The sequence below is a fragment of the Moschus berezovskii genome, chromosome X, assembly GCF_049115385.1.
Source record: "Moschus berezovskii isolate FMDL1 chromosome X, NW_MosBer_1.0, whole genome shotgun sequence".
Lineage (NCBI taxonomy): Eukaryota > Metazoa > Chordata > Mammalia > Artiodactyla > Moschidae > Moschus > Moschus berezovskii.
Genome location: NC_142488.1, coordinates 91183242 through 91210398, shown reverse-complemented (window position 1 = coordinate 91210398; position 27157 = coordinate 91183242). Strand labels below are relative to the sequence as shown.

The 27157-nt window shown below is 41.8% G+C and overlaps 2 protein-coding genes across 3 annotated transcripts; one reads left to right on the top strand and one right to left on the bottom strand.

The window, feature by feature from the left end:
• Positions 1-153: 153 nt before the first annotated feature.
• GLA (galactosidase alpha) lies at positions 154-20463 on the bottom strand. Its single transcript, XM_055438251.2, has 7 exons — positions 20116-20463; positions 10110-10284; positions 8896-9073; positions 8248-8339; positions 6683-6844; positions 6270-6467; positions 154-5918 (listed from the first exon to the last, which is right to left on the bottom strand). Exons 1-7 carry the CDS (start codon positions 20322-20324, stop codon positions 5652-5654), a joined length of 1281 nt encoding a protein of 426 aa, XP_055294226.1. The 5' UTR covers positions 20325-20463; the 3' UTR covers positions 154-5651.
• A 155-nt stretch (positions 20464-20618) lies between these two features.
• Positions 20619-26534, top strand: HNRNPH2 (heterogeneous nuclear ribonucleoprotein H2). Of its 2 annotated transcripts, none has more exons than XM_055438249.2 (2): positions 20619-20770; positions 24272-26534. In XM_055438249.2, the coding sequence occupies exon 2, from the start codon at positions 24325-24327 to the stop codon at positions 25672-25674; it is 1350 nt and encodes a 449-aa protein (XP_055294224.1). In that variant the 5' UTR covers positions 20619-20770; positions 24272-24324; the 3' UTR covers positions 25675-26534. The 2 variants fall into 2 exon arrangements, with proteins under 2 accessions (XP_055294224.1, XP_055294225.1); XM_055438250.2 differs by having other exon boundaries at positions 20627-20758.
• Positions 26535-27157: the final 623 nt, after the last annotated feature.

Sequence of the window (27157 nt, the reverse complement as noted above, 5' to 3'; positions counted from 1 at the left end):
ATAAAAATGTCATCAATAAAATACTCTTTGGGAAATTTATGCTTGATGGTTTTGGATTCTTGACTCTGGAGTTGAATTAGGAGTTGAATCTGACTGGTTGAACATCATATCAGATGTTGTGATGGGTTTGGTACTTTCAGCACTTGGGACTTAATGGGGTTCACCAGGAGTGACATAATTTGTCTCACATGTTTACTACTAAAGTCACCAGAATTTAAGTCAACCAAAGTTGAGGAATTTCAACCCCGTTCTCTAGGCACAGTATTGTTCAGTGGCATCCAACTCATTTGTGACCCCATGGACTGTAGCCTGCCAGGCTCCTCTCTCTGTCCATGGGATTCTCCAGGCAAGAAAACTGGAGTGGGTTGCGGTTTCCTTCCCCAGGGAATCTTTCCAACCCAGGGATTGAATCCCAGTCTCCTGCTTGGCAGGTGGATTCTTTACCACTGCACCACCCCGGAAGCCCTTCTATGGATCATTAGACTTACTCTCATCCCACCTAAACTTCCTCAAATTTTCAAGTAGATAAAAAGTTATTTTAATCATATTGAAATAATTGCAAAGGATAGAATTTCTATAAAATTAAACTCCCCAGTGGAATCTATTTGGAGAAGGAAATGGCAACCCACTCCAGTGTTCTTGCCTGGAGAATCCCAGGGACGGGGGAGCCTGATGGGCTGCCGTCTATGGGGTCACACAGAGTCGGACACGACAGAAGTGACTTAGCAGTAGCAGCAGTGGAATCTATGGGGAATAACCTATTCACATTGTAAAATGCCTAAGAGTTGGAATCCTCTATGCTTTTGTATTCTTCATTCTTGTGCAGCATAACTAGAGGTGAAGCAACTAAGTTATGCATTTTGGTAACTGGAGATGGAGGTGTTTCCTTCCAAGTTAGTTTCTGTGGATGAATTAAGTCTGGATTTGTGAATTCTATTCCAATTTTATTAACTGACAATTTTAGTCAATAGTCCTCCAGTTTTATTGAAAAAAAGTTGGTTATCACCTGACAGCCTAAGGAATTGTTAACAACATGCACATTGTGTTTTGAGTGGGCCTCTTGTACTGTCCTGCATTCGTGATAGGTGAGCTGAATAGCTTTTTTGCTTATGTAGGAAAAGGGTGATAGTAAAAGGGGAAGTGGAGAAGGGGCAGGCCTGGAGCATTAGCTGCAGGTTGGTCCTTAGGTAAACCAATTAAAGGAAAAGGAAAGTTGGAAATCCTCCAATGACTCATTCCTCCATACCCCAATTTGAAGTTCACTGCCTCACCATGGGACCTCAAGATAAGGCAATTCATCTTAAAGTGGAGGGGGTCTTCTGTCCAGACATTTGGTATTTTAGGTCATAATGTACCAACTGTTGTTGGTGAAAGAAAGCCATTTGCATTTGTTGGACCTAGATTACAAAAACAACTTTCTAGATTTAGAAAGTTAAGTGTGTGTGTAGGGGTGTTTCCTAACAAGATTCTTCCCATAAAAATTCAGTAATGTGGTCTGTTGGATTGCCTCCCAGGTGGCACAGTGAGTGGTAAAGAACTCACCTCTGCAGGAGACATACTAGACACTGGTTCAATCCCTGGGTTGGGAAGATCCCCTGGAGGAGGGCATAGCAACCCATTCCAGTATTCTTGCCTGGAGAATCCCAAGGACAGGAGCCTGGTGGGCTACAGTCCACAGGGTTGCAAAGAGTAGCACACAACTGAAGCAAATGAGCACACATGCATGGGTTGCCTCTAAATTTATGAAGGGTTTTCCTGCTAGGATTTTTTTTTTCCCTTCAACTGAGAAAGTAGTTTTCTTTTTATATTCCCTTTCAGTTTATTTCAATCACTCAGTTGTGTCTGACTCTGCGACACCATGGACTGCAGCATGCCAGGTTTCCCTGCCCTTCACTATTCCCAGAGTTTGCTCAAACTCATGTCCATAGAGTCGGTGATGCCATCCTACCATCTCATCCTCTGTCAGCCCCTTCGACTCCTGCCTTTGGTCTTTCCCAGCATCAGAGTATTTTCCAATGAGTTGGCTCTTTGCATCAGGTGGCCAAAGTACTGGCCTTTAGGCTAAGAATTAGTGCCATCCAAGTAGGTAGCGGTGTAAGGGTTAAAAAGTGAAAGTCACTCAGTTGTGTCCAACTCTTTGGGACTCTGTGTACTATACAGTCCATGGAATTCTCCAGGCCAGAATACTGGAGTGGATAGCTGTTCCCTTCTCCAGGGGATCTTCCCAGCCCAGGGATTGAACCCAGGTCTCCCGCACTGCAGGTCAATTCTTTCCCAGCTGAGCCACCTGGGAAGTCCAAGAATACTGGAGTGGGTAGCCTATCCCTTCTCCAGAGGATCTTCTGACCCAGGAATTGAACTGGGGTCTCCCTGCATTGTGGGCAGATTCTTAACCAGTTGAGCCACCAGCCTTGGTTTAAAATCCTGGCTGTAATTTACAGTGATTAAGTACTTGCATCAGGGTTGTTATAAGGTCAGTACACTTTGTGCATCTAGAATAGTCCCTGGTCTGTAGTTCTGATACAGGCAACAGATAAAAAGGTAGTCACCAGTTTTTTGGTTTTCCAGTGCATATAAAACTTAACATTTATACTGTAATCTATTAAATATTAGCAATAGCATTATATCTAAAACAATGGATGCATTAAAAATACTTTATTGCTAAATATCATCTAAGTTTTCAGTGAGTCAATATTATTTGCCGTAGTAAATCTCAATCACCATGATACATACAATAATAATGAAAAAGATTGAAATATTGCAGGAATTAACAAAATGTGACAGATATGAAGTGAGTAAATGCTGTTGGAAAAACAGGGTCGATAGACTTGTGACAGAGGCTGGGTTGCCACAAACCTTCAATTTGTGAAAAAAACAAAAACCCCAAACCCCCACAGTATTTGTTAAATGCAACAAAATTAGGCATGTTTGTAAATTATTATTTTACTTATTAATATTACTAAGCAATTCTTTCTCAGCTATTCATATCTGGTTCAAAGGCTTTTCCCCAAAATGTTTTCAGATAGCTCAAGTGTGGAAAATCATCCTCAAGGAAATAAAAACAGCTGAAGATGGAAAAAAGCAGGGTAGTTACTTGTAAAGGAAGCTTTTAATGCAGTCTAGCTTGCAATCTCAAAAATGACAGAATGATCTCTGTTCGTTTCCAAGGCAAACCATTGATTATCATAGTAATCCAAGTCTATGCCCCAAACAATAATGCTGAAGAGGCTGAAGTTGAATGGTTCTATGAAGACCTACAAGACCTTCTAGAATTAACACCCCCAAAAGATGTCCTTTTCATTATAGGGGACTGGAATGCAAAAGTAGGAAGTCAAGAGATACCTGGAGTAACAGGCAAATTTGGCCTTGGAGTACAGAATGAAGCAGGGCAAAGGCTAACAGAGTTTTGCCAAGAGAACGCACTGGTCATAGCAAACACCCTCTTCCAACAACACAAGAGAAGACTCTACACATGGACATCACCAGATGGTGAGTACAGAAATCAGACTGATTATATTCTTTGCAGCCAAAGATGGAGAGGCTCTATACAGTCAGCAAAAACAAGACTAGGAGCTGACTGGCTCAGATCATGAACACCTTATTGACAAATTTAGACTTAAGTTGAATTATACAGTGGAAGTGACAAATAGGTTCAAGGGATTATACCTGATAGAGTGCCAGAAGAACTATGGATGGAGGTTTGTGGCACTGTACATGAGGCAGTGATCAAGACCATCTCCAAGAAAAAGAAATGCAAAAAGGCAAAATGGTTGTCTGAGGAGGCCTTACAAATATCTGAGAAAAGAAAAGAAGCTAAAGGAAAAGGAGAAAGGAAAAATATACCCATTTGAATGCAGAGTTCCAAAGAATAGCAAGGAGAGATAAGAAAGCCTTCCTCAGTGATCAATGCAAAGAAATAGAGGAAAACAATAGAATGGGAAAGACTAGAGATCTCTTCAAGAAAATCAGAGATACCAAGGGAACATTTCATGCAAAGATGGGCTCAATAAAGCACAGAAATGGTATGGACCTAAAAGAAGCAGAAGATATTAAGAAGAGGTGGCAGGAATACACAGAAGAACTGTACAAAAAAGATCTTCATGACCCAGATAATCATGATGCTGTGATCACTCACCTAGAGCCAGACATCCTGGAATGAAAAGTCAACTGGGCCTTAGGAAGCATCACTATGAACAAAGCTAGTGGAGGTGATGGAATTCCCGTTGAGCTATTTCAAATCCTAAAAGATGATGCTGTGAAAGTGCTGCACTCAATATGCCAGTAAATTTGGAAAACTCAGCAGTGGCCACAGGACTGGAAAAGATCAGTTTTCATTCCAATCCCAAAGAAAGGCAATGCCAAAGAATGCTCAAACTACAGCACAATTGCACTCATCTCACATGCCAGCAAAATAATGCGCAAAATCCTCCAAGCCAGGCTTCAACAGTATGTGATCCTTGAACATCCCGTTGTTCAAGCTGGATTTAGAAAAGGCAGAGGAACCAGAGATCAAATTGCCAACATCCGTTGGATGATCAGAAAAGCAAGGGAGTTCCAGAAAAACATCTACTTCTGCTTTACTGACTATGCCAAAGCCTTTGACTGTGTGGATCACCACAAAGTGTGGAAAATTCTGAAAGAAATGGGAATACCAGACCACCTGATCTGCCTCCGGAGAAATCTGTATGCAGGTCAGGAAGCAACAGTTAGAACTGGACATGGAACAACAGACTGGTCCCAAATCGGGAATGGAGTACATCAAGGCTGTATGTTGTCACCCTGCTTATTTAACTTATATGTAGAGTACATCATGTGAAATGCTGGACTGGATGAAGCACAAGCTGGAATCAAGATTGCTGGGAGAAACATCAATAACCTCAGATATGCAGATGACACCACCCTTATGGCAGAAAGCAAAGAAAACCTAAAGAGCCTCTTGATGAAAGTGAAAGAGGAGAGTGAAAAAGTTGGCTTAAAACTCAACATTCAGAAAACTAAGATGGCATTTGGTCCCATCACCTCATGGCAAATAGATGGGGAAACAATGGAAACAGTGACAGACTTTATTTTCGGGGGCTCTGAAATCACTGCAGATGGTGACTGCAGCCATGAAATTAAAAGACGCTTGCTCCTTGGAAGAAAAGCTATGACCAACCCTGACAGCATATTAAAAAGCAGAGACATTACTTTGCCAACAAAGTCTAGTCAAAGCTATGGTTTTTCCAGTAGTCATGTATGGATATGAGAGTTGGACTATAAAGAAAGCTGAGTGCCGAAGAATTGATACTTTTGAACTGTGGTGTTGGAGAAGACTCTTGAGAGTCCCTTGGACTGCAAAGAGATCCAACCAGTCCATCCTAAAGGAAATCAGTCCTGAATATTCATTGGAAGGACTGATGTGAAGCTGAAACTCCAATACTTTGGCCACCTGATGCAAAGAACAGACTCATTTGAAAAGACCCTGATGCTGGGAAAGATTGAAGGTGGGAGGAGAAGGGGACGACAGAGGATGAGATGATTTGATGGCATCACCCACTCAATGGACATGAGTTTGAGTAAGCTCCTGGAGTTGGTCATGGACAGGGAAGCCTGGCATGCTGCAGTCCATGGGGTCACAAAAAGTCAGACACAACTGAGTAATTGAACTGAACTTAGCTTGTTTTTTCTAGCCTAAGCAAAACAGTGCCTGTGGGATTTATTTGAGTTTTTAAACTTGAAGTCCATTCATAAAACCCAAGCTTCCTCTTCTCAGGCAGGAGCTCTGTGATCAGGCAGTCAGGATTACAGGCCAGTCCTCGACCCAAGGAAGTAACAGAGATGATGTAGGAACGAGGTCCACCAATCTCCTGCAGGTTTACTATAGCCACAGCCCATGCTAAGTTCAAGAGAGGGCGTTCCCACACCTCAAAGCTGTTCTCCTGTAAAGCAAGCCAGGAAAAGAGGTGTGATAGTTTGGTAACCAGCAGTAAGCTGCCATATTATTTGTGGCATTATGTCTTAGAATTATCGAGCACTTCTAGAGAAAAGTAGCACAAAGGAGCCTCATTACTGATTATGATATCAAGATTAAAAAATGCCTTCTTAAAATACCAGTGCATATCCTCCATAAAGTAACAGATTTCAGTCCAAGACAAACTTGGTACTTGAGTATTAAACCATCTTAAAATACACACCCCAAATAAACATTTGGATGAATTGTAAATGAGAAGGCAGGAGAAGATGTTCCTGGCCAATTCTTATTTTCTCCCATAGAACATTATTTATTATACCTTTCTAAGCCGGTAACCCTGCTTGCCTAAGCGGTCCTGGTTGATGGCAATTACATCCTTATCCTGGAGAAGGGCTTTGGCTTCAGGGCTGATGTGTCGGAGATCATTGGACATGAGTAACGGAGCTGCCATGATAGCCCAGAGGGCCATCTGAGTTATTTGCTGATCCTGGCTGAGGCCAAAGTTGCCAATCACCAACTGGGACAAAGAATGAAGTAAGAATTCAAGGCAGATAAAACATTCTTAAAGTTACGTAGACATAGAGACAAGTCACCTTCCAGGGCATCCTGTTCTGATTACTCTCACATAAAACCTCCTCCCAGGAACTTCTCCCTTCTGATTTATCCTGGGTGTCAAGTAGGAAGGAAACATGTGCACTTCAGGAGCTTGAACAAGAGGGCTCAAGTTCTTACCATATCTGGGTCATTCCAACCTCCTGGTCCTGCAACAGGAACAATTATCTTCTGGTTAGAAGATGTCCAGTCCAAGGTGTTCTTTATACTTTCCCAAGAATCATAAATGTCAGCAAAATTTCTCCAGTGATTGCAGTACTTTCGGATTTCTGTGTAATTGGGCTGTGAAAACAGAGAGAACTCTTCTGTTTACTTTCTACTAACATTCTTATGATAGGAAAACCATCATGTTTTAAAAAGGCACTTGTAGCCTCCTTAGTTTGCAGGTTAAAGGTCTCTATGAGGAAAGCTAAATCCTTATTAATATAATGGAATTTCATTGTAAGACGTTTGCTTCAGAAGTAGGCTATATAACTTAAAAATGGTTCTAACACTGTTTTTGCTGGAAATTTAGCAAACAGTAACTAGGTGCAGCAGTCCCCCCTTATGTGTGGGGGATGCATTCTACGACTCTGAGTGGATGCCTGAAGCCACAGAGTACCAAACTCTATAATATGTACTACTTTTTTTTCCTATACAGGCGCCAATGGGTGGGTGGCGAACACAGCATGCGTATGCCGGACAAAAAGGATGATTCATGTCCCAGGCGAGATACAGTGAGATGGCGTAAGATTTTATCATGATACTCAGAACGTGTGCAATTTAAAACTTATGAATTATTTATTTCTGGAATTTTCCATTTAATATTTGGACTGTGGTTGACCTTTGGTAACCGAAGCCATGGAAAGCAAAACTGTGGGATGGGGGGACTACTGTATTGGGATTATGGAGGATTTTAATTTATTCTATACTTCACAGTCAAACTTTTCCAAAATGCACATGTATTACTTTTATAATCAGAAGCAAATACAGTGATTTCCTAATATGATACTATAAATCAACTGTACTTCAGTTAGATCTTAATAAGTAAAAGTTCCAAATTACACAGGACTCAGCCAGCAGATGATAAGGCAATTTGAATCCCAGGCATATAATTTGTTATGTTTAATTAGAAATAAAATTTGTAGATAGGCAGGTGGGCTATCTGAGGTTTAAGATGTTTAGAAAGAGGTTAGAGAATTTTGCAGAGATTAGAAGAAGATAACAGGGATTCATTCTATAAGTAATTATTCAACACTTACCATAAGGTAGGGATACACTGATAAAGTCAGAAAAGGTCCCTGCCTTCCTAGAGCTTACATCTTAATGGAGGAGACAGACAATAGGTAAATCAACAAATAATTCCATATAGTGTTAAGCTCATAGAAGGAAATTGAATAGGTTAACATGATAATGAAGTGGGCTGATTCAGGATATATTTTGTAGGCAGTACTAAAAGGATGCGGATAGGTTGTGAACCATGAGACAAAAAGGAAGAATCAAAGATGACCAGCTTCCCAGTTGATGGTGGATTAGTCTCCAATGAGAGCAGTGGGGATGGTGAGAAGTGGGTGGATCCTGGGAGAAATGGCAGGATGAGACTGTTAAGTAAGGCTGGACTTTGACAGGGACCTTTGTCTCCTTTGCTCTTGAGTTCTGAAAATCTACCAGCAAGGCTCTATTGGATTCTGGGCTCACTAGCTCACCTTAAAGATGGGCCACATATAAAGGGGCCACTCACAGGAGTACACAATGCTTCTGCCAGTCCTGTTCAGGGCCAAGGACATTTGCTTATAACCTGTATGAGAAAACAATGTGTAAAATAAAGAAAGGGATTTCCAGCTGGGGCTGTATATTTTTAAAAGAAGCTGCCTGGAAGGGCCACACTTCTATTTTAAACCAGGAGCACAGAGAGGTGACTGTTCTGTGCTTACACTGTGTGTAGTGTCACCCAGACTGCTGGGATTGTTCTGAGGAGAGAGTGCGGGATGATGCCTATATTGAGGAAGGGCAGGAAGGAAGATGCTCTTCTCTCTGTGACTGTTTGACATCTGGGATTCTCTTCCCAGTGATGGACAGAGTTAACAATTATCTGGAGTCAACTCAGAGCTCTCTTACATGAAAAGTTCATGGCATTAGCTGTGGTTAGGCACATGTGGCCTTTACATGCATGAATGAATAAATGCATGGACAAACTGAAAGAAGAGGCAGGAGCTCTGGCACATAGAGAATCATTATTTCCAGTATCGTGACTGGATATTTCCAAAGTGAGGATTAGTTCTTTGGATGCTTAGCTACCTTGTCCTCAAAGTTCTGCCTTTTGCTCTTGGCTAAATCTTGTGGATGAAACATACCCTCTGCCAAATGTTGTATACTGTCACAGTGACAACCATCAAATTTTAGCAGATCTACTCCCCAGTCAGCGAAGGTCTTGGCATCAATGTCATAGTATCCAAAACTCCCAGGGAAGCCCGCGCAGGTTTTATTTCCAACATCTGCATAAATCCCTAGCTTCAGTCCTTTGCTATGAACCTGAAATGAGAGAAAAGAGTCACCTCGCTAGAAGGGCAATCATGAAATAGAGAGAACCACTTCAGGCTGGAGGCAGAGACCAGTACACTTCACCAGGTAGATACTGGGGGGGGGCTTTCCCCTTCCCCCCAGCCCATAAAATTATCCAGATTAGTTTGTCAGGAGATAAAGAGCAAAGTCTCCAGTTCTGCTGAGTTCAAACTCTATATGTAACAACAGCATAGAACTGTTGTGAAAGCTGTCAGTTGCTCTGATCTTCGTTTGACAGGATCTTAAAAGTTACATTTTCAGGGCAATGACAGATTTATCTGGACAAATACTCTTTCCTTCACTGAACCTTAGGCACCTCTGAATCCCCTCTCAAGTAGGCCTCTACCTTAGCTTTCCCTGTCTAGTTTTAGTAAGAATCCTGCAAAGTCACCCTCCCCCTTCCTCTTTTAATATCTGATCAAATTCCTTATGCCCCACCCTTGATGTCTAAGTCCTTGGCTTACTTCCCCTCCTCCTGATATCTCCTCTTAGTAATTGTTCATCCACTGACCCCCACAATCTGGATATTTAAAACCCCACTCATCTTTGGTGTATTTTGGATTGAACTTGGCTCATTCCCCTACTACAACAGTACTGAATTGTACTCAGTATGTCTTCACTGCCTTTAACTAGTGTCCGGCTCCATTACTCTTTAACAATCTCTAGAACATATTCCTTCTATCTTCTAAAGTTGTAGTCTATAGTACAATTGTGATAACTGCTCAAAATTTACATAGAAATATATGCACTCATGTCAAGAACCAAGTTCCTTTTTTCTCCTAGAGAATTCAGTGGTTTCACCAAAAAGAGAACTTCTCCAAGATGGGCCTCAAGAACTATTGTGAAACACAGATCTGCTGATGGGATGAAAATTCCACCCAAAAAGCCTTACAATTCATTGTTTGGATAGTAACAGCCATTTTACTTTCCAAGTGTTTTGAGCAAGATTGTGTACAGAAATGCTTATAGTCACCTGAATGAAAAAGAAAATTACCCATACACTCACATAATCAGCTAGGCGGCGGATCCCATTAGGAAAGCGTTTAGGGTCTGCCTCAAGTCTGCCTTTTGAATCTCTTTTGGGAGCCATCCAACAGTCATCAATGCAGATGTACTCATAACCTACATCCTTCCAGCCATCTGAGGCCATGATCTCAGCTATCTGCAGGAAGAGCTTCTCGCTGAAAGACAAATTCCAAGAATCATTACAATTCATTAGACAAATGCTTGGGTACTCTGATTTATTAGGCATCTCGATGTTTTGCAATTTATTTTTCAACCCAGTAACAATTTGGTAGTAATTACAACCAATGAGGGTAAAATGGACTGGCCCTTTTTCTTCTCACTCCTTCCCCTTCTACCCCTAAGAACCCCAAACAATTAAAAGAGGAATGAGAAATACATGAAACTGAAAAGGCTATTAGAACTAAGAAGACAGTTCAGTAAAGTAAAACTACAAAGTTAACATAATCAGTGAAGTCGCTCAGTTGTGTCCGACTCTTTGCGACCCCGTGGACTGTAGCCAGCCAGGCTCCTCTGTCCATGGGGTTCTCCAGGCAAGAATACTAGAGTGGGTTGCCATTTCCTTCTCCAGAAAAGTCCATGAATTCTCTAGGGCAGAATACTGGAGTGGGTAGCCTAGCCCTTCAGTCAGTCAGTCAGTCAGTCAGTTCAGTCGCTCAGTCGTGTCCGACTCTCCGCGACCCCATGAATCACAGCACGCCAGGCCTCACTGTCCATCACCAACTCCCGGAGTTCACTCAAACTCATGTCCACAGAGTCGGTGATGCCATCCAGCCATCTCATTCTCCGTCGTCCCCTTCTCCTCCCGCCCCCAACCTTTCCCAGCATCAGAGTCTTTTCCAGTGAGTCAACTTGTCGCATGAGGTGGCCAAAGTATTGCAGTTTCAGATTTAGCATCAGTCCCTCCAATGAACACCCAGGATTGATCTCCTTTAGAATGGACTGGTTGGATCTCCTTGCAGTCCAAGGGACTCTCAAGAGTCTTCTCCAACACCACAGTTCAAAAGCATCGATTCTTCGGCGATCAGCTTTCTTCACAGTCCAACTCTCACATCCATACATGACCAAGGGAAAAACCATTGCCTTGACTAGACGGACCTTGGTTGGCAAAGTAATGTCTCTGCTTTTTAATATACTATCAAGGTTGGTCATAACTTTCCTTCCAAGGAGCAAGCGTCTTTTAATTTCATGGCTGAAATCAGCATCCACAGTGATTTTGGAGCCCAAAAAAATAAAGTCTGACACTGTTTCCACTGTTTTTCCATCTATTTCCCATGAAGTGATGGGACCAGATGCCATGATCTTTGTTTTCTGAATGTTGAGCTTCAAGCCAACCTTTTCACTCTCCTCTTTCACTTTCATCAAGAGGCTTTTGAGTTCCTCTTCACTTTCTGCCATAAGGGTAGTGTCATCTGCATATCTGAGGTTATTGATATTTCTCCCAGCAATCTTGATTCCAGCTTGTGCTTCTTCCAGCCCAGCGTTCCTCATGATGTACTCTGCATATAAGTTAAATAAGCAAGGTGACAATATACAACCTTGACGTACACCTTTTCCTATTGGGAACCAGTCTGTTGTTCCATGTCCAGTTCTAACTGTTGCTTCCTGACCTGCATACAGGTTTCTCAAGAGGCAGGTCAGGTGGTCTGGTTTTCCCATCTCTTTCAGAATGTTCCACAGTTTATTGTGATCCACACAGTCAAAGGCTTTGGCATAGTCAATGAAGCAGAAATAGATGTTTTTCTGGAACTCTCTTGCTTTCTCCATGATCCAGCGGATGTTGGCAATTTGATCTGTGGTGCCTCTGCCTTTTCTAAAACCTGCTTGAACATCTGGGAGTTCACGGTTTACATATTGCTGAAGCCTGGCTTGGGGAATTTTGAGCATGACTTTACTAGCGTGTGAGATGAGTGCAATTGTGCGGTAGTTTGAGCATTCTTTGGCATTGCCTTTCTTTGGGATTGGAATGAAGACTGACCTCTTCCAGTCCTGTGGCCACTGCTGAGTTTTCCAAATCTGCTGGCATATTGAGTGCAGCACTTTCACAGCATCATCTTTCAAGACTTGAAATAGCTCAATTGGAATTCTATCACCTCCACTACCTTTGTTTGTAGTGATGCTTTCTAAGGCCCACTTGACTTCACATTCCAAGATGTCTGGCTCTAGGTCAGTGATCACGTTATCATGACTATCTTGGTCGTGAAGATCTTTTTTGTACAGTTCTTCTGTGTATTCCTGCCACCTCTTCTTAATATCTTCTGCTTCTGTTAAGTCCATACCATTTCTGTCCTTTATCGAGCCCATCTTTGCATGAAATGTTCCCTTGGAATCTCTAATTTTCTTGAAGAGGTCTCTTGTTTTTCCCATTCTGTTGTTTTCCTCTATTTCTTTGAATTGATCACTGAGGAAGTCTTTCTTATCTCTCCTTGCTATTCTTTGGAACTCTGCATTCAGATGCTTCTATCTTTCCTTTTCTCCTTTGCTTTTCGCCTCTCTTCTTTTCACAGCTATTTGTAAGGCCTCCTCAGACAGCCATTTCGCTCTTCTGCATTTCTTTTCCATGGGGATGGTCTTGGTCCCTGTCTCCTGTACAATGTCACGAACCTTCGTCCAGAGTTCATCAGGCACTCTATCAATCAGATCTAGTCCCTTAAATCTATTTCTCACTTCCACTGTATAATCATAAGGGATTTGATTGAGGTCATATCTGAATGGTCTAGTGGTTTCCCTACTTTCTTCAATTTAAGTCTGAATTTGGCAATAAGGAGTTCATGATCTGAGCCACAGTCAGCTCCTGGTCTTGTTTTCGCTAACTGTATACAGCTTCTCCATCTTTGGCTGCAAAGAATATAATCAATCTGATTTCTGTGTTGACCATCTGGTGATGTCCATGTGTAGAGTCTTCTCTTGTGTTGTTGGAAGAGGGTGTTTGCTATGACCAGTGCATTCTCTTGACAAAACTCTATTAGCCTTTGCCCTGCTTCATTCCATGCTCCAAGGCCAAATTTGCCTGTTACTCCAGGTGTTTCTTGACTTCCTACTTTTGCATTCCAGTCCCCTATAATGAAAAGGACATCTTTTTTGGGTGTTAGTTCTAAAAGGTCTTGTAGGTCTTCATAGAACCGATTAACTTCGGCTTCTTCAGCATTAACTGGTTGGGGCATAGGCCTGGATTACTGTAATATTGAATGGTTTGCCTTGGAAATGAACAGAAATCATTCTGTTGTTTTTAAGATTGCATCCAAGTACTGCATTTCGGACTCTTTTGTTTACCATGATGGCTACTCCATTTCTTCTAAGGGATTCCTGCCCACAGTAGTAGATATAATGGTCATCCGAGTTAAATTCACCCATTCCAGTCCATTTTAATTCACTGATTCCTAGAATGTCCATGTTCACTCTTGCCATCTCCTGTTTGACCACTTCCAATTTGCCTTGATTCATGGACCTAACATTCCAGGTTCCTATGCAATATTGCTCTTTACAGCACCGGACCTTGCTTCTATCACTGGTCACATCCACAACTGGGTATTGGTTTTGCTTTTGCTCCATCCCTTTATTCCTTCTAGAGTTATTTCTCCACTGAGCTCCAGTAGCATACTGGGCACCTACCGACCTGGGGAATTCCTCATTCAGTATCCTATCATTTTGCCCTTTGTTACTGTTCATGGGGCCCTTCACCAGGGGATTTTCCCAACCCAGGAATCGAACCGTGGTCTCCTGCATTGCAGGCGGATTCTTTACCAACTGAGCTATGAGGGAAGGCTTCTTTAAATATCAACAATAACTTATTCGAGAAAAAGACACCATTCACAAGAGCAACCAAAAAAGCAACAGATAAAATCTAAAATACCCAGAGGTAACTTTAAAATTAAGTGCAGGGCTCATTTGAATAAACTGATGTTTACAAATAGCTAAGAAGAGAAGCAAAAGGCAAAGGAGAAAAGGAAAGATATACCCATTTGAATGCAGAGTTCCAAAGAATAGCAAGGAGAGATAAGAAAGCCTTCCTCAGTGATCAATGCAAGGAAATAGAGGATAACAATAGAATGGGAGAGACTAGAGCTCTCGTCAAGAAAATTAGAGATACCAAGGGAACATTGCAGGCAAAGATGGGCTCGATAAAGGACAGAAATGGTATGGACCTAACAGAAGGAGAAGATATTAAGAAGAGGTGGCAAGAATACATAGAAAGAACTGTACAAAAAAGGTCTTAATGACCCAGATAACCACGATGGTGTGATAACTCATCTAATAGTGAGACATCATGGTATGTGAAATCAAGTGGGCCTTAGGAAGCATCACTACGAACAAAGCAAGTGGAGGTGATGGAATTCCAGTTGAGCTATTTCAAATCCTAAAAGATGATGCTGTGAAAGTGCTGCACTCAATATGCCAGCAGATTTGGAACACTCAGAAGTGGCCACAGGACTGGAAAAGGTCAGTTTTCATTCCAATCCCAAAGAAAGCCAATGCTAAAGAATGTTCAAACTACAGCACAGCTGCACTTATCTCACACGCTAGTAAAGTAAGGCTTAAAATCCTCCAAGCCAGGCTTCAACAGTATGTGATCCCTGAACATCCAGTTGTTCAAGCTGGATTTAGAAAAGGCAGAGGAATCAGAGATCAAATTGCCAACATTTGTTGGATCATCGGAAAAGCAAGAGAGTTCCAGAAAAACATCTACTTCTGTTTTATTGACTATGCCAAAGCCTTTGACTATGTGGATCACCACAAACTGTAGAAAATTCTGAAAGAAATGGTAATACCAGACCACCTAATCTGCCTCCGGAGAAATCTGTATGCAGGTCAGGAAGCAACAGTTAGAACTGGACATGGAACAACAGACTGGTCCCAAATCGGGAACGGAGTACATCAAGGCTGTATGTTGTCACCCTGCTTATTTAACTTATATGCAGAGTAACATCATGTGAAATGCTGGGCTGGATGAAGCACAAGCTGGAATCAAGATTGCTGGGAGAAACATCAATAACCTTAGATATGCAGATGACACCACCCTTATGGCAGAAAGTGAAGAGGAACTAAAAAGTCTCTGGATGAAAGTGAAAGAGGAGAGTGAAAAAGTTGGCTTAAAACTCAACATTCAGAAAACTAAGATAGTGGCATCTGGTCCCATCACTTCATGGCAAATAGATGGGGAAACAATGGAAACAGTGACAGACTTTATTTTCTTGGGCTCCAAAATCACTGCAGATAGTGACTGCAGCCATGAAATTAAAAGACGCTTTCTCCTTGGAAGAAAAGCTATGACCAACCTAGACAGCATATTAAAAAGCAAAGACATTACTTTGCCAACGAAGTCTAGTCAAAGCTATGGTTTTTCCAGTAGTCATGTATGGATGTAAGAGTTGGACTATAAAGAAAGCTGAGTGCCGAAGAATTGATGCTTTTAAACTGTGGTGTTGGAGAAGACTCTTGAGAGTCCTGTGGATTGCAAGGAGATCCAACCAGTCCATCCTAAAGGAAATCAGTCCTGAATATTCATTGGAAGGACTAATGCTGAAGTTGAAGCTCCAATACTTTGGCCACCTGATGCCAAAAACAGACTCATTTGAAAAGACCCTGATGCTGGGAAAGATTGAAAGCGGGAGAAGGGGACGACAGAGGATGAGATGGTTGGATGGCATCACCCACTCAATGGACATGAGTTTAAGTAAACTTCGGGAGTTGGTGATGGACAGGGAGGCCTGGCATGCTGCAGTCCATGGGGTCACAAAGAGTCGGACATGACTGAGCGACTGAACTGACTGACTGATGATGTTCCAATATGAGAATAAATGGAGATACATTATTTTGTTCTTGAATAGGAAAACTCAGTATTAAAAAAAAAAGCGAACTCTCTCTGTACACTTCTAGACATTTAATAAAGCCTTTAACTAATCCCCAAAGGACTTTTTTAAGGAAGTGTGCAACATGATTCAAAAACTTCACCTCAAAAGTTATATACATGAATAGTCTACAAAAGATAAATGAAGCTGGTGCTGTACTATTAGCATTAGAATACAAAGATAAATAGAATCAAAGAGGAAGTTCAGAAAAGAGATCCTTCAAGCCATTTGATATCATGAAATTTGGTACATATTAAATATAATATTGCTTATAGGAGAACAAAGTTCAGATGGATTAAAGATTTAAATACTTAAAAAAACCATAAAAATGCTAGTGGAAAATATAAATTTTATATTCTATTTTATATTCAGATAGGAATGAACTTTCTTTGCATGATGCCAGAGCCAGAAATCATAAAGTAAAAACTTGGTGTTTGATACATAAATATCAAAACCAACATATAGCAAGAACCACTGTTTTGGGAATTCCTTAGTGGTTCAGTCGTTAGGGCTCTGAGCGTTCACTGCCAAGGGCCTAGGTTGGATCTCTGATTGGGGAACTAAGATCCCACAAGCTGTGTGAAATGGTCCAAAAAAAAAAAAAAACACTGAATTCACAATTTATGGTAGACCCAAACCCAACAAAAACCAAAAAGTAAACAAAATAACCCCAAACACTCCAATTGAAAAATTTGGAACAAACAAGCAGTGCAGAAATCATGCAAACAAACAGTCAATTTAACTTATAAAAAGATGTTCAACTTTATTAGTAATCAAATAAATGAAAATAAAAACACCTACCAGATCGGCAAATTTCAGAAGAATAACAAAAATGCAGTGTTGGCCAGACTGTGGGGGAAAACAGGAACTCATACACAAGTGTGAGTCGCTCAGTCCTGTCTACCTCTTTGTGACCCCATGGACTGTAGCCCAGCAGGTTCCACTGTCCATGGAATTCTCCAGGCAAGAATAATGGAGTGGGTAGACATTCCCTTCTCCAGGGGATCTTCCTGACCCAGGGATTGAAACCCAGGTCTTCTGCATTGCAGGCAGATTGTTTACTTTCTGAGCCACCACAGAAGCCCACATGGTTGTTGGGAAGGTGCATTTGTAAAATTTTTGGGGGAGGACAGTTTAACATGAAACAAAATGAGCATACCCTTGGACCCAGGATTTAGACTTCTAAGGAAAAAAATCAGATGATGTACAAGGGTGGTTATTAGCAAGCTTTGTTCATAATAATGAAAAATTGAAGAGTGTGAATAGTTATGAACAGGAGATTGTTTAAATAAAGTATGGCATATACATACAATCTGCACTTATGAAACTCTCATTCTGTGCCAGGCACTCACTCTTTAATTTACAAAGGGATCATCAGTTTGCCCAAGATCACCTGGCAAAGTAATAAGCTAGAATTTGACCCCAGGCAGGCAGACTTCAGAGTCTTGTTAATTGCTCGCGACATAAATGTGATCTCATTTTTATTAAAATCACTTTAAAAAGAAATTCGTGTTTTTATTCACATAGAAAAAAAAGGAAAGGTCGCATATTAACACTTTAACCATGATTATTTCTGGTTGGTGAAATGAGGGGAATCTATTTTCTTTATACTCTTCTTTACTATCCACATTTTTTGCCATAATCATGCATTAATTTCACAATCAGATACAAAAATAAGACAACCACCACTTAGGAAAAAAAGGAAAAGACAGAAAGAAATATGGGATGGCCATAATTTACTCCAGGGTCATGATGGATTTAGTCTGAAACTTAGAAAGCCAATTAACTCTGTCATGTTTGACCAACATCTGTAAAGACATTCAAAGGAATAACTTATGGCCACTGGGATGTACCATGACTGCTGCTTATAGAGGGACCTCTGCACCAAGGGTGTGTTTATTATGTTCTTAAACAATATCTATCAGTGATTCTTAACCTTTTCTAGATAGAGATCTATTTGAGAATCTGAACAAAGCTCAAGATCCTCTCTCCAGAAAAACACATATACTCACGTTTTCAGATTTGCATTAACTTCCCCACAGATTCCAGGCTAAGAACATTCCTTGCCTGTGCCCTTACTCACTCGTGTCCGACTCTTTGTGACCCTATGGACTGTAGCCCGACAAGCTCCTCTGTCCATGTGATTCTCCAGGCAAGAATACTGAAGTGGGTTGCCCTTTCCTCCTCCAGGGGATCTTCCTGACCCAGGGATTGAACCTGTGTCTCTTTCATCTCTTGCATAGGCAGGCAGGTTCTTTATCACTACTGCCACATAGGAAGCCATGCTAAAGAATCCACCTGCCAAGTAGGAGACGCAACATACTCAGGTTCCATCCCTGGGTCAGGAAGATCCCTTGGAGGAGGAAAGGGCACCCCACTCCAGTATTCTTGCCTAGAAAATTCCATGGGCAGAGGAGCCTGGCAGGCTGCAGTCCATGGGGTCGCAAAGAGTCAGACACGTGGGCTGAGCATGAGCATGGGGTAAGAACATTCCTTCCATATGCCTAATTGAGGGAGTCTGGTATTGCACTGTGCTTTGTCCTTCAGATGGGTTATCTAGTTGAAAGTCAACCTATGTGAGATAAGAACTGTTTTGCAGATCACCAGAGTTGGTTCCATGAGGTAAGAGTTGCTTTCCCAATCTGCAGACAAAAGATGTGTGGGTCTGATAGGATCAGTACTTGTCTTATGCACCAACGTTCCTCCACATAACCTTCCAACCAGACGCTATACCCAAGGGCTATGGGGTGGGGAGATCTAGGAGACACTATGTTCTCTCTAAATCCCCTCAAATTAGAGTCAAGGAACCCGTGAACCCAAAAGGAGAAGAAATGACACGCATCTTAGTCCTGTCTCTCCTACTCACCACAGCTGTTCTCAGCGCTAGTACCCCTCAGAGACAGCTGCTGCTGCTGCTGCTAAGTCGCTTCAGTCGTGTCCGACTCTGTGCGACCCCAGAGACAGCAGCCCACCAGGCTCCCCCGTCCCTGGGATTCTCCAGGCAAGAACACTGGAGTGGGTTGCCATTTCCTTCTCCAATGCATGAAAGTGAAAGTGAAGTCGCTCAGTCGTGTCCAACTCTTAGCGACCTCATGGACTGCAGCCCACCAGGCTCCTCCATCCATGGAATTTTCCAGGCAAGAGTACTGGAGTGGGGTGCCGTTGCCTTCTCCGCAGAGACAGCAGTAGCTCTCAGTAAAGGTCTGAACAAACTGGATGGTAAATGGAGAAAGACCTTAGGTGGGTGAACAGGCAGAAAGAGGTAAAGAAGCAGGAATCGCTGGCCAGACTAAGCTCCCCAGCCAGGCCCCCTCACCCTTCCCCTTTGGCATTTTACAGCCGGTCTTCTGGCCACCCTGGGCCTAGGAAGGAAGACTGTGTTCCTGAATAATCACAGCCCACACTCCAGGCAGCAAGAGCCCTGGGACTTCAGAAACTCAAGGGCAGAACCCCCAGCCCAGCCTGCCCTGTTGTCACGGGGGTGTGTGAACCCAGGTATACCCATTTGGCATTCCTTCCAGAGAGGGTCCTCCCGCCCCTGACCCAGGTAAATGCAAGATCCACCTTTCCCACCAGGGCTGCCAAAGCTGGTCTGCTTTCCCCACCAGAATGATGTTGTTATTGCGAACCAGGAAAACAGGACAAAAGGTACAGTCTCTATCCTCACCGAGAAGGCGATGGCACCCCTCTCCAGTACTCTCGCCTGGAAAATCCCATGGACCGAGAAGCCTGGTAGGTAGGCTGCAGTCCATGGCGTCGCGAAGAGTCGGACATGACTGAGCGACTTCACTTTCATTTTTCACTTTCATGCACTGGAGAAGGAAATGGCAACCCACTCCAGTGTTCTTGCCTTGAGAATCCCAGGGACGGGGGAGCCTGGTGGGCTGCCGTCTATGGGGCCACACAGAGTCGGACACGACTGAAGCGACTTAGCAGTAGCAGTCCCCATCCAGGGGTCACAGAGAAAATTCAGGGCTAGTCCCCATCCAGGGCAGTTTGCTAGGGATAAAAAAGAAGCAGCGATATGGGAGCTCTCCCTCCGGCTCAAAATTTTCTCGCTGAGACCCTCCATCCTTCCAAACATAAGCAGACAAATATATGGAAAGGCGAAGGGAAGAAGGTACCCAATATCTCTGATACCTGATACAGGAATCTGGCTCTTCTTGGCAGTTCACGTTGCACATGAAGCGCTCCCAGTGCAGCCAGCCCATGGTAGGGGTCATCGCCAAGCCGTTGTCCAGTCCCCAAGCCCCAGGGAGCCCCCCTGGAACCAGGACCAGGCAGCGAAAGGCCAGCACGCAGCCCAGCCACAGGACTCTGCTCACCAGCTTCACCCTCGCTGCCATCATACAGCACACACAGATTTCCTAGAGTCACCTGGGGTTTTAAATTTAACCTTCTGGGGTAAGAAGGCGGAGACGGTCCGCGGAACCCGCTTTGGTCTCCATCGCCAATCACGGGGGAGTAATTAAGCCGTGACGTGACTGTTTCTCCGGCAACTGGGATGGTATCCCCAGAGGCCAACCAATGACCGGTCACAGAAGACCCACCCCCACCAATCACTCTCTCTCTTTCTGAATATCGACCCGCCCTATTTTTATACCAGCAGGAAGTGCGGCGCTTTAATGATCCCGGGTTAGAGCCTAGCGGCGCTCACGTGATCGAGATCTCACCTGACGTCGATCCTCACGTGACCGATCGCTTACGTGAGCAGAAGTAGTTCTGGTCGTCGTCTACCGTCTCGCTATAAGCCGTTTGAGGGAAGAAAGAGGAAAATTATCCGGTATCGTTAGAGGTTGGTGTGTGGGTGGGACCCGGGGACCCGGGGGTGGTGATGATGCAGACCAGAGCGGGGTCCGCGGGCCGCCTCCGCCTTTTTCGTTCCCTGCTTCCCCCTCCCCCGCTCCCCCTCCCCCATCTCAGCGCCGGGAAGCCGCCTTTGCTGCGCCTGGTGGGGAAATGGTGGACGCTCGTGACTGTCTGTGTTTTTGTATATCTGTCTGTCTGGGCGGGTCTCAAAGGACCCTTAAGAGAAACCGTAAGCTGCAAAACATTGGAAAACCACATCCCCGGATTAGGAAAAACAGATCTTGAGTCCAGTGGTCTGAATGCTAGTCCACCCATTCAGGTACCCAGTCGCCAGTGCCTGATTGTCTGTAGGGAGAGGCACAGCTCGGCAAATACTGCGTGCCTTACCGCGGCGCCCAATGAATGTTTTTACTGAATTAAATATTTAAGTAACGTTCATTTTTCCGGCTTTTAACAAGCTACATGGTCAATTTTTGGACTTTGGAAAAATAACGGTATACTATAAATTGAAAAAAAATACACGTAATTCATCACTCGCAGATAACTACTCAGCATTTCGGTCTGTAAAACGTCTGTATATAACACGCACATAAATGCACGAATTCTTAACTCACAAATGGAATCCGGGTTCCTACTTAAGGCAACAGAGTCCTCGTGGCCTTTCCAGGAGACACAGTGATGAAGCAGAACCTCCGTGTCCCCACACGGGATGTTAAGGCGTAGAGGGCTGTAGGGACATTAAATGGAATGGGTTGTCCAAGAGTTAAGGCAAGCAAAAAACCAGTGTGTAAAAGGGCTGTAGGGACATTAAATGGAATGGGTTGTCCAAGAGTTAAGGCAAGCAAAAAACCAGTGTGTAAATCAGTCACTCAGACCTGAAAATGATCTATAGGAAGACTTACCACTGCACATGCATTGTTCCAGGCACATCTTAGGGAGTTAGTGAATGTTGACTTGAATCTTTGATGTAGTTTTAAGGACGTTAGTACACTTTGCACTTTCTTTCCAAGAGGCCCACTGTTCCCAGACCATGTCAGATAAGCCATGCACATACCAAAATAGAAATTTTTATCAAATTTGCTATACCAAATATCACAAAAGTAAACATTTTAATTTGTTTTGTTTTTTTGTTGCTGAAATAAAAGTTTCTTTCTATAGAAAATTAGGAATGCACAAAATAATTGAAAAAAGTTGAGAAAAACCATAAACTTACCACTCAGAGTAACCTCTATTAACATGTGACAAATTCCCCATGCATGTACTTTCCTAACTTTTAAAAGAATTCCAGTTACAATGATTTATAAAAATTAAACTATTTAGAAGTATATAGGGTAAAAAGTGAAATTCCTCTACATTCTTGCTACCCTACAGTGCTCCTTTTCTCAAAAAACAACTTACATGCTTCCAGAACTTCTCTGCATTTACATCTATATAAATGTGCCTGCTTATATTTTAAAATAAGTAGGTTCATACTATATATTATTCCTTCATTTAATTTAGTTTGGAAATCTTCCAGGGTCAGGGCAGATTTAAGAAAAAAAAACATCTACATGGCTTTCTGTTAAGGATAAAGTATAATTCACTCAGTCATTCCCCTATTAATGGGTAATTAGGTTTCTAATTTTCTGCCATCACTAACAAGGCAACAGTGAACATTCATGAGTATTTCTGCTGACCAGGTTCCTGGAAGGAATTCTAGCATGATTGAAGGATATATGAACATATATCTTTCTCACAGTTGTGGTTATAAAACAGTTATGATCTTGGGTCACTTAAGATTATAGCATAAGTAATTTCTTATGTTATTAGATTTCCAATTTTTAAAGTGGGTAATATTTCATCTTTCTTAGTAAAATATCTTTCAAAGAATGTTTAGCTCCATAAACCTTTGTCTGAATTTCAGATCTTCTTAGGGCATATAACCAGAAGTGGATTTACTGTATCAAAAGGCATGACATATTTCCAAATTGCTTTCCAGAGATACTGCATCAACTTTCACTGCTCTGGGAGTATAATAGTTTGGGAACCCTGAATATCAGTATCAACTTATCCTTCCTATTTTACTTTCACTGTGGTGATGGATGAAAAACGGCAATTAATTGTAGTTTTAACTTGTATTTCTGATGATTGATGAGGTTTGAACATTTCCCAGACTCTTTTGTATCTTCATATCTGTATTTCCCATACATTTAATCTGTTACCAAGTCTCACAGAGTCCACTGCTTTGAATGCATAGATCATGTATTGCCTCTCCCCCTTTTAAAAAGTATCTTGCCTCCCCCCTTTTAAAAATGCTGTTGCTTTAGATAAATACCTTATATCTCTAACAGAGCTCGAGCTGCTCTTGATAGTGTCACCCTAACCTCCTCTGAGTGTCACACTGTTGCCATGGTAATCTTTCTGAAAGGTTCTGATTACTTGACTCTCCTCCCCTCACTTTCCTTCTTCTCCTTCCTCCCCTCACTTCTCTCCCCTTACTTCCCTCCTGGCCTCTGTCCACCCCATGTAAAACCCTTAAAAGGCCTCTAGCCTTTGTCTGTCTGATAAGACCTCCTAGATGAATCTCTCCCTTGTCAGCCTTATCTCCTGCCTTGCTTCCTCATATTTTATGCTCCATCATAATTTTTAGAATTTGTGGATCCCTGAGCCGATTAGTCCTTTTCACTTAACTATTCTACGCTGATAGAATTGACCAGTCAATCCCTGCTTTATAACACTTTCACCCTGTCCATAGTTATGTCATAGTAGAGAAATGTTTATTTGCCCATTTTGTCTTCAGTACAGATGTACAGTGCCTCTGTAGGACCATGAGTCCTTTCTGGGCTTATTGATCCTTATATGCCGGAACCTAGTACTGGATCTGGCAACTGAACAATGTAAAATGAAGGTGTAAATTCTCTGTAATGTCTTTTTTTCCATTTATCTCGTTGGCCTTAATATTTACTTGATTTTTAAAATTTGTATGAGTTTTTCAATATAATAAAAATAGTAATGTATTTGTTGTAGTTATCTTCTCGTTTGTTGTTTTTTATGTTAATCTTACTTTTGATGTAATGAAGTTTTCCATTTTTATATAATCAGATGTAGCTGTCTTTTATGTGTCAATGTCTCTCACTGATTTAGTTGCCATTTTGTGTATCTTTTCATCTTTTGTATATCTTTCCTGACTTTGTGTTTATATATGATGAATGTGGAAAACTTAGAACATACAGAAGTGGCCAAAGAAAACATTCCCTGAAACATAGTTCCATAATCTTACCAACCAGAAATAGCCACCATTAATGGTATCCAGCACATAAAATAGGTATCAAATAAATAGTTGTTGAATGAATGAATAAGTTAGAAATTTGGTGAAGTCTTTCTGTTATACAAATGTCTTAAGAAAAAGCTATCAGTGTAATTGAGTTTTCTATTAATAGTTTGCTTTTTCTCTCTTAACCATATTATGAACATTTTTCCATGACAGTAGTCTTAAATTTTTTTTCAGCTATACCAAAATTACACTGAACCAAACCTGCCAGCAAGAATTCAACAGCCACCATGATGCTGAGCACAGAAGGCCGGGAGGGGTTCGTGGTGAAGGTCAGGGGCCTGCCCTGGTCCTGCTCAGCTGATGAAGTGATGCGGTTCTTCTCCGATTGTAAAATCCAAAACGGCACATCAGGTATTCGTTTCATCTACACCAGAGAAGGCAGACCAAGTGGTGAAGCATTTGTCGAACTTGAGTCTGAAGATGAAGTGAAATTGGCTCTGAAGAAGGACAGAGAAACCATGGGACACAGATATGTTGAAGTATTCAAGTCCAACAGTGTTGAAATGGATTGGGTGTTGAAGCACACGGGTCCGAATAGTCCTGATACTGCCAATGATGGCTTCGTCCGGCTTAGAGGACTCCCATTTGGCTGTAGCAAGGAAGAGATTGTTCAGTTCTTTTCAGGGTTGGAAATTGTGCCAAATGGGATGACACTGCCGGTGGACTTTCAGGGGCGGAGCACAGGGGAGGCCTTTGTGCAATTTGCTTCGCAGGAGATAGCTGAAAAGGCCTTAAAGAAACACAAGGAAAGAATAGGGCACCGGTACATTGAAATCTTCAAGAGTAGCCGAGCTGAAGTCCGAACCCATTATGACCCCCCTCGAAAGCTCATGGCTATGCAGCGGCCAGGTCCCTATGATAGGCCAGGGGCTGGCAGAGGGTATAATAGCATTGGCAGAGGGGCTGGTTTTGAAAGGATGAGGAGGGGCGCCTATGGTGGAGGGTATGGAGGCTATGACGACTATGGTGGCTATAATGATGGATATGGCTTTGGATCTGATAGATTTGGACGAGACCTCAATTACTGTTTTTCAGGAATGTCTGATCATAGATATGGAGATGGTGGGTCCAGTTTTCAGAGCACCACAGGGCACTGTGTACACATGAGGGGATTACCTTACAGAGCCACTGAGAATGATATTTACAATTTCTTCTCACCTCTTAATCCCATGAGAGTACACATTGAAATCGGACCTGATGGCAGAGTTACTGGTGAGGCAGATGTTGAATTTGCTACTCATGAAGATGCTGTGGCAGCTATGGCAAAAGACAAAGCTAACATGCAACACAGATACGTGGAGCTCTTCTTGAATTCTACCGCAGGCACAAGTGGGGGAGCCTATGATCACAGCTACGTAGAACTCTTTTTGAATTCTACAGCCGGGGCAAGTGGTGGAGCTTATGGTAGCCAAATGATGGGAGGCATGGGCATATCCAACCAGTCTAGTTATGGAGGTCCTGCAAGTCAGCAGCTGAGTGGTGGTTACGGAGGTGGATATGGTGGTCAGAGTAGTATGAGTGGATATGACCAAGTTCTGCAGGAAAACTCCAGTGACTATCAATCAAACCTCGCTTAGGCAGAAAAGGAGTACCAAACAACAACAGAAATAACAGCCGTGCATTTATGGGAGTTAACTAGAACAGGAATGGTGTCAGGCATATCCAGTATTATTGGTACATGGGAATTATCATTGATTCTGATCACTCTTGGTCAGCTAGTTTCCTTTTCCTTCTCCTTTCATTCCTTTCTTTCTCCTTCCCTCCCTCCTACCCTCCCTCCCTCTTTCTTTGTTTCTTTTTCTGTTTTTTTTTTAAGAAACAAAAATTAAGTTTAACAGTTTTGCATTACAGGCTTGTAATTCATGCTTACTGTAAAGTGGAAGTCAGGATTGTTTTAAAACTTCAAGCTCAGTAATTTTGAACACTGAAACATTCACGTAGGATGTAATAACAAAGTTCAGTATTGACCATAACTGTTAAAACAACTTTCAGCTTTCTTCAAGTTAGTTATTTTGTAGGAGTGTACTTAAGCAGTAAGCGTATTTAGGTTAAAGCAATTTCACTTATGTTAAATGTTGCTCTTATACCATGATACATTGAAAACTTTGGATGCATGTTGAGAAACATGCTTTTCTGTAAAACTCAAATATAGGAGCTGTGTCTACGATTTCAAGTGAAAACATTTGGCATGTTTGTTAATTCTAGCTTTTTGGTTTAATATCCTGTAAGGCACGTGAGTGTACACTTTTACTTTTTTTTAAAAAAAGCTCTGGGACAATTTTGAGATGTAATACCAATACTTTAGGAGTTTGGTCATGTTGTTTGTATGAAATTCTGAGGCTTTGATTTAAATCTTTCCTTGTATTGTGATTTCCATTAGATGTATTGTACTAAGTGAAACTTGTTAAATAAATCTTCCTTTTAAAAACTGGAAAAATCTTGTACAGCTTCATTTTTATTATATTCTATCTTACAAGCCATTTCTTTTATACAGTCCTCTGCTGGTGAAATTTAAATTGGTTTTAATTTTTTATTTTATTTATTTTAATTGGTGGCTAATTACTTTACATTATTGTATTTGTTTTGCCATACATTTTTAGTTATTATAAATATACCTTCAAATCTTTATACATACATCATTGCACATATCATTATTTATTTCTAAGATATATTCCTAGAAGTAGAATTGCTTAGTCAAAGGTCCACACATTTTTGAGACTTTTGATTTATATTGCCAGAAAGATTATGGTAATTTGTGTTTCCACTAGGAGTGTATTTTTAAAAATCTAGCATCCTCATATGAATGAATCCTCAGGATCCCCATAGCATCCTCAATGAAGAACATTTTTCTCCTTGATCTTGGCCAGTTTGTTAACTGAAATTTGTATCCCATTATTATTTTACTTTGTCTTCCTTAGACTAATATTGAGATGGAGCATCTTTGTGTTTGTTTATCCTCATCACATCCACAGGACTATCGAGCTACTCTGGAGACATTGTACTTTTTCAAGGCAGCATGCTCCAAAATCCAAAGAAGTAAAGGCCAATAAATAATCCTCT

What these genes read in the sequence shown, in the direction of transcription:
- HNRNPH2 (XM_055438249.2), top strand. Translation starts at nt 24,325, where the DNA reads ATGATGCTGAGCACAGAAGGCCGGGAGGGGTTCGTGGTGAAGGTCAGG.
- GLA (XM_055438251.2), bottom strand. Translation starts at nt 20,324, where the DNA reads ATGATGGCAGCGAGGGTGAAGCTGGTGAGCAGAGTCCTGTGGCTGGGC. An exon ending in TCCGCCGCCTAGCTGATTAT is followed by an intron (nt 9,074 to 10,109) that starts GTGAGTGTATGG and finishes CTCTCATTTCAG; the next exon opens with GTTCATAGCAAAGGACTGAA. An exon ending in AGGGTTACCGGCTTAGAAAG is followed by an intron (nt 5,919 to 6,269) that starts GTATAATAAATA and finishes CTTGCTTTACAG; the next exon opens with GAGAACAGCTTTGAGGTGTG.